The 13,778-nt window shown below is 38.4% G+C and overlaps 1 protein-coding gene across 7 annotated transcripts in view; it reads left to right on the top strand.

Annotated features, from left to right (window-relative positions):
* The first annotated feature begins 3,033 nt into the window (after window positions 1-3,033).
* LOC102221896 (citron Rho-interacting kinase-like) overlaps window positions 3,034-13,778 on the top strand; it is a 42,767-nt gene continuing 32,022 nt past the window's right edge. For all 7 annotated transcript variants that reach the window (XM_023324930.1, XM_023324928.1, XM_023324925.1 and 4 more), the window contains exons 1-10: window positions 3,034-3,124; window positions 3,358-3,480; window positions 3,578-3,722; window positions 4,452-4,627; window positions 6,484-6,585; window positions 9,908-10,050; window positions 10,333-10,426; window positions 11,517-11,723; window positions 11,824-11,977; window positions 13,005-13,194. In XM_023324930.1, the coding sequence (XP_023180698.1) occupies window positions 3,379-3,480; window positions 3,578-3,722; window positions 4,452-4,627; window positions 6,484-6,585; window positions 9,908-10,050; window positions 10,333-10,426; window positions 11,517-11,723; window positions 11,824-11,977; window positions 13,005-13,194 (1,313 nt within the window). In that variant the 5' untranslated portion in view covers window positions 3,034-3,124; window positions 3,358-3,378. The remainder of the gene's footprint in view (window positions 3,125-3,357; window positions 3,481-3,577; window positions 3,723-4,451; window positions 4,628-6,483; window positions 6,586-9,907; window positions 10,051-10,332; window positions 10,427-11,516; window positions 11,724-11,823; window positions 11,978-13,004; window positions 13,195-13,778) is intronic.

Raw genomic sequence — 13,778 nt, 5'->3', positions numbered from 1 at the left:
CATTTGTTTCATGGTACTTATGTACTGCACAGAGGACTGTTTGACAAGTTAGTTGATATGAGAAATAAAATGGAAATTTCTCAAAATGATAGACGGATACAGTTACCAACATGAGTTATTCTACCAAGGTTAGAATACTAAGCTTCTGCATAGATTTTCCATAAAAGCGGAAAAGCATATGCCTTTTAAGTTTTCATTTTGCTTTGTGCTAAAACTGCCTTACAAATGCATTCATGGTGCTCAGATTTTAACAAATATTGACACATTTTAACATCCAACGTCTATGTGCAAATGGCATCATGAAGAGCAAAGGGCACACCAGAATAGGAGAAAGGTCAGGAATAAAATTAGAGAGAAGCTTAAAGCAAATTAAGTTTATAAACATAGGCGTAAATCCTGGGGGTATGGGGGGCGGACCCCCCCAATCTTGGAAAAGTCCTGAATTGTCCCCCCCCCAAAAAAAAATCATTGAAGAAACGTTTGCATTTAAATTATATCAAATTGAAAAGGCAAAAGAAACAAAGAACAAAAAAATAAATCTGCCATTTATCTCAGGAAAAAAAAAAGAATTAATTTTTAGGTCCCCCCTACCATTGTTAGAACAATGGTTCAGTCCAAAGTGTAGGAGGAGCAACAGTGAGGAGCTAGCTGTTAGCTGTACAGCTAGCAAACATAAAACCCTCCAGTGAGTAAATACTTACAGCAAAAGACATGTAAACCTTTTATTTACATTCACTGCTCAATAAGAAGAAACACATTAACAATAAAGTCCTGCAGTTCGTTATTTTCTTACTTTGGCTGAATCATGATAAGCTGCCTTATTAGCAAAACTGCTACCCTGCTGTACTTTCATAGACTTAAACTTTTTTGTCAAAGGTAGCAAGCATCTAATTCATATTTAGCTCTGTAACTTTTAGTTAAATTAGAAGCGTTTGAAACAGGAGGGACGGGCTGAGCCAGTGGCCGACAGCTCTGTTTGTGGGAGCTGAGAACAGATAGAAAAAACAAACAAACAGAAAGTCGCCTTTATTTCTCACTGTCTTCAATGTAGAGCCTTTAAAACCACAAAATAAAATCTGAATATTTTTCTATATAAACCCCCGTGCTTTAAAAGTTATGTTTAAGTTATAATACCCCTCAGATATTCATTTCTATCTACCTTTTGGTTCTCTGTCACCCAGGACATGGCAAAACTAAAAAAGGCTTAAAAATAAAGCAACTTAACAAGTTATAATTTAAACAGCCCATAACTTGTATTGGGAGCCATTTCAATAAATCAATGTTTATGAGGAATTTTATTAAGAGCAGCCACTCATTAAAGTTTTTTTTATTTAGAACCTTAAAATTTTGTAAAGGTGTAGCAGAGATTAGATCAGTCAGACTGAACAAAACTCGTATAGAAGCAACATTTGAATTTTAGTTTTATTTCTCAATAGTTTGCTTACTGAGAAAAACACGTTTGATATGCATTACCAGTCATTATCGGTCCTGCAGCTTGAATGTGGTTAAAAACTGTTTAAACCACACTTAACGTTACATTTCACTGTAACTTTGCCGACCCCCCCAAAATTGGACTTAAGAAATTTTCCTGATTATGGTCCCCCCCAATAATGAGATGGGATTTACACCCTTGCTTATAGAAGCTTAATTTGCTTCTTGAACATCTCAGTGAGTGAGAACGTCTCACTCAGCGTTGTTTGGTCTATTACCTGAAAATGGGAAGACAATGACACAACTGCAAACCGAGCAAGACACCACCAAAACTTCAAAGAAAACCATGAGAAGTCACATTTTCAGATTGCCTTAAGCCACAGAGGTGTAACACAAGGGCTTCATGCAAAACATTGTCTGAAAATGAAAACCAATTTCATTTTGGTTTGCAAAAAAAGGGTATACACCATAGCCTTTTTATCAGCAGTAGAAGAACGGAGCCAACACAGGACATTCTTTGAAGAAAAACTAATATTGCCTGCAAAAGACAAGACTAGAGCGGATGTTCACCTTCTAGCAGGACAAAGGCTGTAAACTTCCCACCAGAGACACAACTGAAATATTTTTTTCAATTAAAGCACGTTTACATGTTTGAATGGACCAGTCAAAGTCCAGACCTGTTGCCAGACATATTGCCACATTGTTCACAGATAATGTCCACACAATCTGAGAAGAAGAAGACTGACCAAATGTGTCGGTGTCTAGATGTGCACAGCAGGTACCTGTACTATGACAAACCCTAACAAACGTCCAGCTATAATCGCAGTGAAATCTGCAACTAACCCTGAAGGTTTGAATAAAAATGCACATCACACATTTTGTGGTTTTATTTGTAAAAAGAAAAATGTGGAAAACCATGCATGCATCACTTTCTTGCCACTTCACAAGTACATGCACTGCTCTGTATTGATATGTCAAATAAAATGACTCCAAACGCTGTGGCTGCAATGTGACAAAATGCGAAAATGTTCCAGTGGTGCTGAATACCTTTTGCTGAATACCTTTGGAAGGCACTGCATATGATAAAGTTACGTTTGTCTTGTTCTTACCTTGCAGCTCAAACTTAGGTGTTTCAGAATAAGAGTTACTGAAAAATAACAGTGAAAACAGCCTCACACGTCCTCTGTAACTACCTGAAAAATGCAAACATATCTCTCTCCATAAACAAGTCTCAACAACCACGGAGAGCTAAAAGTGACACAATGCCTACAACTAATACGTTTAATCTTATTTGATATTTGTGCAAAAAAAAAAAAACCTTTGAAAAGTTTTCTTTGATTTTCTGGGATGAAAGAGAAATTAAATTAATGCCCTAACTTTGTGTCCACTTAATGTTCAGATTAACGTTTGCGATAACAACACAGCCCTTGCATTTCCTCCTCGGAGAAACCCTCGGTTGAGGTCAACTATCAGTGATTGGTTAGAAACAATACACAGACCCGCCCAGGAAGATGAAGAATATCCAATCAGAAAGCACCTCCATTCACTAGGCTCGTGAGGTGGGCGGGAAACGCGCACAATTTGAAAGTTCACCCGGAAACAACAGCGGGAATATCGAGGGCAAGAGTGTGGTTACGAGTATATCGCTTCATCTATGTTAACACTGTATTATTATTGTCTGCATGGCAGTGTGGTAAGTGTTTAAGCATCTCAGTACTTTGTGTACATACATATGATTTGAGAACAGCAGCGAGTGACGTGTTTTCGTTAGTTAGCAATTTTAGAGAAGTGGACGTTAGCTACCGTTGACGTAGCGCGAGCTAAAGGGACGGAGTGTTGACATTTGGTTAGCCGGTTCGTTTACTGATTTGAAAACCCAACATTAGCGGTACTTCAACTTTGAATAACCGTGTGCTTTTCACCTAGGTTATCTGGGGTTAGGGAACCATGCTGAAATTTAAATACGTCAGTCAGGGAACGCTGAGAACACCTTGCTCCTCCGCTGACCCAATCACCAGTCGCAGCTTGCGTCTCAACCAGGTGTTTCAGGTATGGCCATATCTAACTATCTTACTTTCATTCGGCATATTTTAAAGCCGGTGGCCCGCAGTCAGTACATGACTCCCCCTTCCTGTGTTGTCCCCAGGGAAGAGTGAGCCTGTGCGGCGGTCAGCAGGGAGGATGCAGCTTAGGACGGGAGGAGTTTCTGGAGGCTCTGTTGCTTCTCTACCAAGAGTGCACATCCCCTGAGCTAATGAAGATTCAACATGTGGCAAAGTTTGTCCATAAATGTAAGTAACTTCATCTCAGTGCATATCTAGTGAGAAGTCTTGGTAAATATGTAAAAGCGAAAACTGAATTTGCCAACTTTATTCTTTTTTCCATTTATTGAAAGATAAATATCAGATACTCTGAAAAGCGTTTTGTGTTGTTTTATATTTAAAGTAGGCACTTTTTTATTTTTGATTTGCCACGTGACAGCTTTTTCCAACTCAAGTATTGTTTTTATCTTTTATCGATATGTAACATTCATTCATTCTCCTGTCTCTTTCCCCATCTCTTTTGGTTCCTGTTCCTGTCTTTTGCAGGTTCTATTTTTAAAGTCTTAAATTTGTCTTTTAAAAACGTTTACGAATTCTTGCATTTGTACTTTTACATTTTTAAAATTATTTTTAAAAAGTACTGTGAGCTCTTGTATTTGTCTCACAAAATGTTAGGAATTGTATGTTTTATAGGCAAGAAAATAGAGCTGATATAAGTTGCTCCAAATGTTAAAGAAGCATTGAAATAGTCCTTTATCAAACTGCAACAATTGGATCTCGTCTTGTCATGATTTGAGTAACATGTAGGTAATAAAACCCAGTTTAGTAAATATTTTGTACATGATTGGCTAGAACATTGTTTTAAAAAAACTACTTTGAAAAGTATGGGATTTTGAGATTGGACATATGTAGGAACCCTAAATATATCATAATGAACACATTTTTCTTGCTTACATCCAATGCTTGTCTCCCTAACAGTTTCTGAGACCGTCTCCGAGCTGCGTGCCCTGCAGCCAGCGGTTCATGACTTTGAGCTATGTGCAGTGGTCGGCCGTGGTCGCTTTGCTGAAGTTCGAGTAGTTCGAGAAAAAGCCACCGGCGATGTTTGTGCACTGAAAACGATGAACAAGGCCGTGCTACGTACTCAAGAAAATGTAAGTCACTCTTGTTTGACTCACCCAAAAAATATGTGACAAGCTTGCAAAACTTAGACAATACTTTTGAGAAAATTTAGTGAAGAATAACACTATCCCTGCAGTGACATTGTTCTTAGTATACTTAATATTCTTAAGCTGCACTGTCAGAAACATCCACAGGGGAGCGCTGTAAGGCTGAATAACATTAAGAAAAGTCTGGGTATGGTATTTCACAGCTGTGGTCCCTGGCATATGACTAATGGAACAGATTTCTGTCAAAACAGTACATGAGCAATGTCAGGAAGTGATAATAAGGGAGCAACTAACTGCATGACTTTGAATGAATGAGTAATTATTTCTTTATGCCACATGGAACCAATTTGTTTACAATAAATTACATTTTTAGGATGAAAAGAACATAAAGTGAAGGAAATTGATATAATTTACAAGTATGATATCTTGAACAGTGAAGTGGTTTTTGAGTAACAAGGGTCATTTGTACTTTATATTTAATTTCCCTTTAGGATTAAAGTATTTTTAATTGAATTGAATACTTACAGTATGTTCTTTTTTTCAAAATCCATCCATCTTCGAAAGCTGCTTTGTAAATGAACCGACCACTCTCACCATACTGACCCGTTCTGTCACTATGTGTCACATTCGCTCGTTGGCACAAAATTTCACACAGTGATTCACAGATCAGTGGGCAACAATGAGCTCTGTGTGGCATGGGGGAAGCTGGAATGAAACTTATAGCCTCTTAATTTCCAGACTACTCTAGCCTATTTAGTAGCCTTTGTCCTGTTGAAATCTGAGAAGATTATAAAAACTAAATACAACAAAATTCTGTTAAAGTATAATGGCAAATATCAGGTCTTAGGATGATTGATAATAGTGTGTTAATATTTCCTCTAATGATCTTCTTTGTGTTTTCTAAGTTGAAGATAAGTACTAGGAACTAGGCACTAAGGTTTCCTTCATTACATGCAGAGTGCTGTGAAAAAGGATTTACCTCTTTCCAGATTTCTTCTGTCGTACTTACATGTTTCAAACAAGTTATTTTTGGCACCTGTTGAACATAGTCTGACGTTAATCTGGTTATGTTAATCAGATAACCAAAGTGACTAAAATAGGTTGTAGCATCAAAAACATAATATAAATGCAGCCTCTCTGTCAACATGGGCTAATAGCATTCATGGGATAATTCCTCCGCTAATTAAAAAGAACAAAAAAACCCAGTCTCACATTTCCTAAACAGGATTTTTTTGACTGAAAGAATGTCATACCATCAGTCAAACATGGAGGTGATTGTGTGACGGTCTTGGTCTGCTTTCATGCTTCAGTTTCTGTATAACTTGCCATATATGATGCAACCAAAAATTTGGCTCTCTAGCAGAATACCCCGGAGAAGAAGAATTTTTGACCTTAAGTTGAAGCACGCTTTTGTTAAATCAGATCTTGGTGACAACCTCACAGTAGCACAAAGAAAAATACCCAACAAAATGAAGGTTGTGGAGTAGCTCATTCAAACTGTGGATTAAGATCCAATTGAGAGACCATGGTGTGATCTTGAATAGGCTTGAAAACCCCCTACTGCTGCTGAATTAAAACAATTTTTGAAAGAAGAGGGGGCCAAATTCCTCCAGAGATGTGGAAGGCTCAGGAACGCTAGATGCTGATTAGTGTTGCCATGGGTGACGCAACCCTGTATTAGGTTTTTTACAAGTTGTGACCAAGTTGTTTTGGACAGCTTTTCCTTTAATAAATTAAATCATCTGAAAGCAGTTTTTTGTATTTGTTCACAAAGTACAAGTTTGGTAATGTGAAACATTTAAGTTGACATACTGTATGTCTATCCTTTTACTTCTTTACAGGTTGTTTTTCATGAGGAGGAACGGAGGATTCTGGCTCTGAATAGTAGTCCATGGATTCCACAGCTTCTTTATGCCTTTCAGGATAAAGATCACGTCTACCTGGTGAGACTGTAGCATGTTTAATAAGCCATGGGTTAAGGCGTTTCCTAAGTGCTGTAGCTTAACTGTGGTTGTCTGGTGGTCAAGTTGCTGCACTAGAAGAATGTAGCCCAGTTGAGATGTTTTGTGCCATTGATCTATGGGGTAAGCTCAGCCGAGTGCATACTGACTTAGTGTGTGAACGGATGGGGATAGCATAGGGCCTGTTATATATATAGATTTAGGACAAAGCTAGTACTGAACTTTGTTTGGGAACATTGTCCTGTGTCCAACTCGCAAGCTTTTAATCCGAACTGTAAACCTCTGAAGTAAGTACACAGGAACTACAAGAGGAGTTTTACAATTCATTGTGAAACACGCTTAACAATTACATTGACATGGCCACTCCAAAATCTGCACCGTTAGGCTCGGCTTACAGACACTTCAGATGAGACATGGTCTTTTGCCAGACTGATGCACTGAAGAAGAGAATAGCATGAGACATTTTGATGTCTTTCTACATCAAAATGAGACTTAAATCCTTATTAGCTGTGAAGCATGGTGTTGGTAGAATCATGAGATTTGTCTGTTTGGCAACCTGCAGTATACTGGTCTATGCACACAATTTGTTGTTTTAGTAGGCCGATGGTTTTAAACCCAAATAAAAATGGTTTATTTACATGATTTAAATAGGCCATCTATAAACTTCAAAAAATACTTTAATCCTATTTAAAACTCGAGACTTTCAGGTCCCTGCCAGTATCCCACCCACTGCTGCATATTTAAACTGTGTCTAAATATGCAGCCAAAGTTGTATCAGAAGCTCACTGATGGCTACAAAAAATGTGGGGTTTCCCATCTACTCCCAAATGGGCATTCACATACATTTTATTAGAGGATAAAGGGAAATTTTCAACCTGTATGTATATTTTTTACTCTGTGTGGGTTAGAAAAAGTCAACAAATTCAAAGTTCTGCACTATATTCTGTATTTATAAAAAAATAAAATTGAAATCTTGCATTATTTCAAGTTCAAATCCTGCCAACCTATTATCATTTGGGGATTTTGTTCATTCAGCTAGGATAAATCAGAACCATGTTGCTAGGAAAAAAAGGTAGCTGTTGAAATTTTTTTTCTTTTTTTTTGCTCATTTGTCTGCTAAGATCAGACATGACACTGAATCATCTTCTTAGACAGGTTGCTTTCTGTTCCTAAATGACTTTTAAATCTTGGTAAGTGGTTTAATAATTTAGAAAGGGGGAAAGAGTCAGCTACAAAGACTAGGCTTAAACATTTAGTAAAGCATGTGCAAGACCTCCAGAAATCCTTTTAACCCCCTCTTATGATTAATGACATGACTCATGCTATTCTCTTCTTCAGTGCATCAGTCTGGCAAAGTGTGACTGGTTGTATTTTTGGTTTGATGTATTCCTTTTTGGCCAGTAAAAACACAGGATTTTTTATGTTAATATTTTTTACATCTCTAGGGTTTATTTAGATACAGGGAAGGAAACTTTTCTACAAAAATTGTGCTTCTGTCAGCCTCTAAAGCGACCTTTATTTAGTTTTTCCTACACAAAACACAATCTTTGTTTGTGTTGACCCCACACTGACTGAGGTTGAAGGAAAAATGATTTTAAGCTGTACATTCCATAGTGAGGGTTTTTTTCTACTTCCCCCTTATATATCTTGCTTCATGCCCCCTGTGTGTCAATCTCAATTCTTCTTCATCGCCGTTTCACTCCCCCTCTTTCCCACCATGCACACTAACAGAGCATGGACAAAAATACAAAGCATCCATCTTTATCCGTGTGTCAGAGAGGCTCCCAGTCTCTCTGTTGCTAGGTAACACTAGAGAATGCTCCTGTTCATTCAGACTCTCAGACCATTCATGCGCCAGGGGCTCTCGCCTGTTAAGTGTGTGTGTTGAAGGAACCGAATAGCTCCAATCAACTTGACCAGTTTCTTTCTCCTCAAGGTGCAGAAGACTGCCAAAATAATCTTCAGTTATTTGTGTTTTCAGATAAAATGTATGCAAATATCAAATGAGATATAATTCCTGGCATGTTGGCTTCGCTGGATGGGTGTTATTTAACGTTTTGATCACAGCAATACACACTGCACAGGGATTTTGCGGGTATTCTTGGTCTATTTTTAGCAATGCTTTGACTGCGGTATCAGAGATAAATCTGTAATAGTATCCACTCCTTACATAAGGAATTTATAATGAGGAGAAATACCCTATGAGCTTAATCTGAATATAGCTTTGATGTGAGCTCAGATGCATCATATGTGATCCAACACTTATTGCTGTCTCATATAGATGATAAATATTCAGTGAATGAAATCAGCCAATTTGCATTTGATTGGCTCAAAATCAACAGCACAATCAATGTTTTGTGTTTACGAAATACATCCTAATTTAAAACTCCCACTGGTTTGTCTGTAAATATGACACAGCTCTTTCTTTCTTTCTAGTTTTGTTTAAAAAAAAAAATCAGATAAAATTTTGGGACATGTGCTTGGATACATGTCCCAAAATCAGTTCTAATTTCCGTTTAGTTGGTGCATCTCAGAGTATATTTGGTCTATATATTCTGAAAACATGACATGTGTGACATGCTTGTTGAATACCAGAATGGCAATATGAGTCATGATTAACCCATTTTCCCCCTCATTGCTCCTTTTCTTTGCCATCATCTCACCAAAACTCATTCATTAACAGGCAGGTGTACAATGACTACAATGTTACATGCATACCAAAAAAAACAAACAAAAATATCTGGTGCAACTGCCAATGTGCAATTTACAGCAGTTAAAACCACCAATCTGTGACAGGGTAGCTAGATGGTACAACAATAAATTAGTTTAAAAAGAAAAATTAAAACTAGTTATCAAATTTATTAAGAAGTAAAGTAAAAGTTGGAAGAAAAGATTGTTTAAAACGATTGCTTGTGCAATAGATAGCTCTGTAACATGTCCATGAGGGTAGTTGTTTATAGTCTCCAAACAGAATATGGAATGGGTCCTTCAGTATTTTTTTGCCTGTTTAATCACAGTTCTGTTTCATGTTATAAATCAAGTGTGGGCATATAAGAAAGTGAAAGTCCATCAGCGTGGCCAAATATGTTATTAACAAGCAAAACGGATGGACCCTGAAATATTATATACTACCAAATATTAGATGTAAGTAGTTCTCAGTGTTGCACACTTTGAAATTGCAGCTGGGATTCGATATATTGTCTAGTTCTAAAATGTTATGTTGTATTTTATTGCCTCATATTTTATTTGTGTTCTATTATTATGTTCTTTTCTATCGACTTTGTCTGTCTGTGTGTGTCTTGAGGCCATGGAGTACTTGCCGGGCGGTGACCTGATGTCTCTGCTGAACCGATACGAGGATCAATTTGACGAGTCAATGGCTCAGTTTTATTTGGCTGAGTTGGTAGAAGCCATTCAGGCAGTCCACCAGCTGGGTTACGTTCACAGGTTAGACACTCGAAGCCATATCCATCTCTTTACTGCTTTCCCTCCAGTATGTGGTAAAGGAGGAGCCACTAGAGTTTCTGAGTTGGTGTTGCTACTTTGTTTTTTACTAAATTGGTTTTGACATCCGAGTCAGACAACATAAAGTATAAAAAAAAAGAAAACAATGCTGATGTTTCCTAATGTGCTCCATTAAACTTGGAGTAGCTGACATGTTAAAGTACTGAGGCATCAAAAAGCTTTTTAAAAGCAGTATCAAATGTCCTATAAAATATTTCCTTACAGAGATGTCAAACCAGAGAACATTCTCATCGACCGGACTGGTCACATTAAGCTCGCCGATTTTGGATCAGCTGCCAAGTTGACTGCAAACAAAACCGTAAGTAGATTACACGGTTTTGACTTCGGTGTTATTAACAGTGACATCACTGAAATAAGTTGGTTGAATGAGATCTTGCAATTTGATAACGTTGAGTAAAGGTTTCCTAGTATTACTGCAAAGTTTAAAAACCTCTGGATAACTTTGCCATATGGAGTTTCAAAGCAGCTTTGACTGACTTTATGAAGATGGAAATATTTCCAAACATACTAATTGGTCTGTAAGTACAAGAAAAATATAGTATCGTCTTTTTTAGCTGGCTGACTGGCAGTGGGAAGCATCCTGCAGCAGAGAAAGTGCTACATTAAAGTCCTTACTCTGAATCTTATTCAAAGAAATTTTAGCTGTGCCAAACGTATAAAGTGGAGTTTAGTTTGATTTGAGTTTTACTTTTTTCTTTCTTCTATTTTCTAAATGAAGTCTAATAATGTCATGGTGTGTTTTTTTGTTTTCTGGTAAACTATAATTCTTTAATTATTAAATGTTGAATGTGCAGTCATAAAAAAGATAGATTTTTTGATAAATCTTGACCAGTTTAAATTCAGGTTTAAATGAATGTGTGCTGCTTTATAACCGAGTGTAAAATTCCAAATAAAACACCAATGCTTCAGTTTGCTTTTTGGGGGGGAAGCATTTAATAAAGGTGCTGAAGTACACAAATTGTGTTTTTAAGGAATAGGTTGGTGGTCTAGGACACTCCATTGCTAAATTGACAAGTCAAAGCAAAATGGATTTTGAAGTAAAGGTCAGGTACCACAAAAAGAGTGGTACCACACTTTAGCATCGTGTTGTTTCATTATTTGTGGAAAGGATGGATGATGAGGCTTAACTACGATTCAGGCAGGTTCCGAATTAAGTTTGAACTCGAATGTAAAGAATTTAAATCAAAATGTTGAAACTATAAATTTGTGACCATATAGAATTGTGCATTGAACTGTATAGTAATCCTGTAAACCACATTAGCTGTACGATTGAAAGATTTTGCGGCTTTTAAACAATTTTGTATTTATTTATTTTTTTAATACCTTGGTTTGTCTTAATACTGGTAACCCGCAGTTGTCCATTTGAAGTATTTTATAAATGTTTCCAGGTAGCCACTGCCACAGTAGCTGTTGGTACCCAGGACTTTCTGTCCCCAGAGGTCCTGACAGTCATAAACGGTGGCTCTCAGAGCACCTACGGGGTTGAGTGCGACTGGTGGTCCCTTGGCATTATTGCATACGAGATGATCTATGCCAAGTCGCCTTTTTCTGATGCCACATCTACTAAGACCATCAACAACATTCTCAATTTTCAGGTATGTCTGGTACAGTGATCATTTAAATAAAAAATAATTCTAGTCATTGTATTATTCAAGTAATGAATAATTGTTGAATGCCCATGTCCTTTGCCTCCAGCGTTACTTAAAGTTTCCAGAAGAGCCTCATGCCAGTAAGCAGTTTGTTGACTTGGTGCGGAGCTTGCTGTGTGGAGCGAGAGAGCGTCTGGGCTACCAGGGACTGCGGTGTCACGCCTTCTTCTCAAATGTAGACTGGAACAACTTAAGACAAGGTGGGGGGAATCCCCTCCTTCTGACACTTTATTTTCAGCCTTGTAGTAATGATATGAACAAATGCTTAGTCTCTATAGGTGTGTTATATGCTTCTGGATGTATGTAAGCAACAAAGGGTAATTGCATTATGAAAGGCGTTTTCAGTTGTAAAATAATTAGGCTCTGTGAGCCGTTGGCAGCGGGCCAGTTCCTTCTGTAGGAGAGAAAATGGGAGGGAGGCTGACGGTGAAGATCTGCAACTCATCTGCTTCTTAACAGACGCAGCACAAATCCTGTATGCAGGCTACACCAGCAGGCTTTCCGTGGCGGAAGCACACGCCTGATGATTTAACATCATTGTTTTTGTTCAGTTCGACAGCGTCAGCTGAGCAGCTTCTGGAAAGCACAACTCTAACCCTTGAAGAAATATTTTCTGTCAGACATGCTTGACCAGTATCTCAGTTTACTGGTTAAGTACAATTGTTGGAAGCAAACTGGGCTTTTTTTGCTCATCAGATCTGATGTGTTCATTGAATTTTCCTGTCATATATTTTCTTTTGAAAGATTTCCCCTTTGCAAGTAGTATTTATGATAGACTTTTGAAAACTGAAAAGTGTTGATTATTTTACAAAAAACAATTATACACCTTTATACAATTTGGGGAAAAAAATCTGTTCTTGATATAAAACACTGTTTAAGAAGTACCGCATGTTTGCATTGAATATTCGGTCCTTGTTTATTGACAGTTCAACACAGAAGGAGCTTTTTGCTTCAGCTGTGACTCCAGCTGATTAGCTCGCTCTGCTGCAGTGAGGGAGAGCAAGCGAGCATGTGTATGAAAGGAGGAGAGAGGAGGAGGGAGGAACACAGGCAGCATGTGCATCAACGCGCGACTTGCCGCACTCTAGGCTCCCACCACTCTGCTCCTCCTCCCTTCCTTTCTCTTTCCTTTCTCCTTGTGTTGTTCTTTTAAACATAATTTTTTACTACCTTTTTTTTTCTTGCCCTCTCCTGTTCCCTCCTCTCTCGTCCTTTTTACTCTCGTAGTTCCACCGCCTTTCGTTCCTGCGTTGCATGCTGAGGATGACACCTCTAATTTTGAGGAGCCGGAGCAGGCTGCCCCCTGGCCAGCCTCAGCAACCCAGCGAGGAGCTGTGCCAGCAGGCTTCCGGGGCCAGGATCTGCCCTTTCTAGGCTGGTTCTTCAGCAGAGCATTAACAGCATTGGCCAAATCTGAGTAAGTGCTACCTGTTTACCAATATGCTTTGGTCTTCCCTTTCCTTTTAATTCACAGTGAATCCACAGTAATCATCATTTCCTTTGCATATGCCTCCTGCAACATCTTTGTTGTTCCCCCATACTAACACTGGCTCCTTTGCTGCTGTTGGGCTTCATAATATGCTGGTAGCCCTCTTCCAGGTGACCCAGCACTGTGGCCTGGGCAGCTGGTCTTGTCTATGTCAATAGTTTTCTGCCTGTTGGGGCTTAAAATTATTTTGTCCATTTGATGTTTAAAACAAGAACGGAAGCAGAGCTAATTTCTGATATTTCTTTCTCCTGATTTCTATTTTTCTTTCTTTTTTGTGTGTTTTGCGACCACACATGGTTGATCCGATGCGTAGGCAGATAAAATAAATGAACCAGAGGATGCTGGGCTGCGTTATCTTTCCATGAACACTGATTGGTATGCGGCTGAGTGTGTCAATGAGGTTTGCTGAGACGTGGAACCCCACACACAGGCACACTCCCACCGTCGCTGCTGTTGTTGTGGTTTCACCGTTTCCCTGTGAGACATAATGAGCTCCTGACTTTAACAGCCTA

Source organism: Xiphophorus maculatus, chromosome 20 (genome assembly GCF_002775205.1).
Source record: "Xiphophorus maculatus strain JP 163 A chromosome 20, X_maculatus-5.0-male, whole genome shotgun sequence".
Classification (NCBI taxonomy): Eukaryota; Metazoa; Chordata; class Actinopteri; order Cyprinodontiformes; family Poeciliidae; genus Xiphophorus; species Xiphophorus maculatus.
This window is presented reverse-complemented; position numbering and strand designations above follow the sequence as displayed.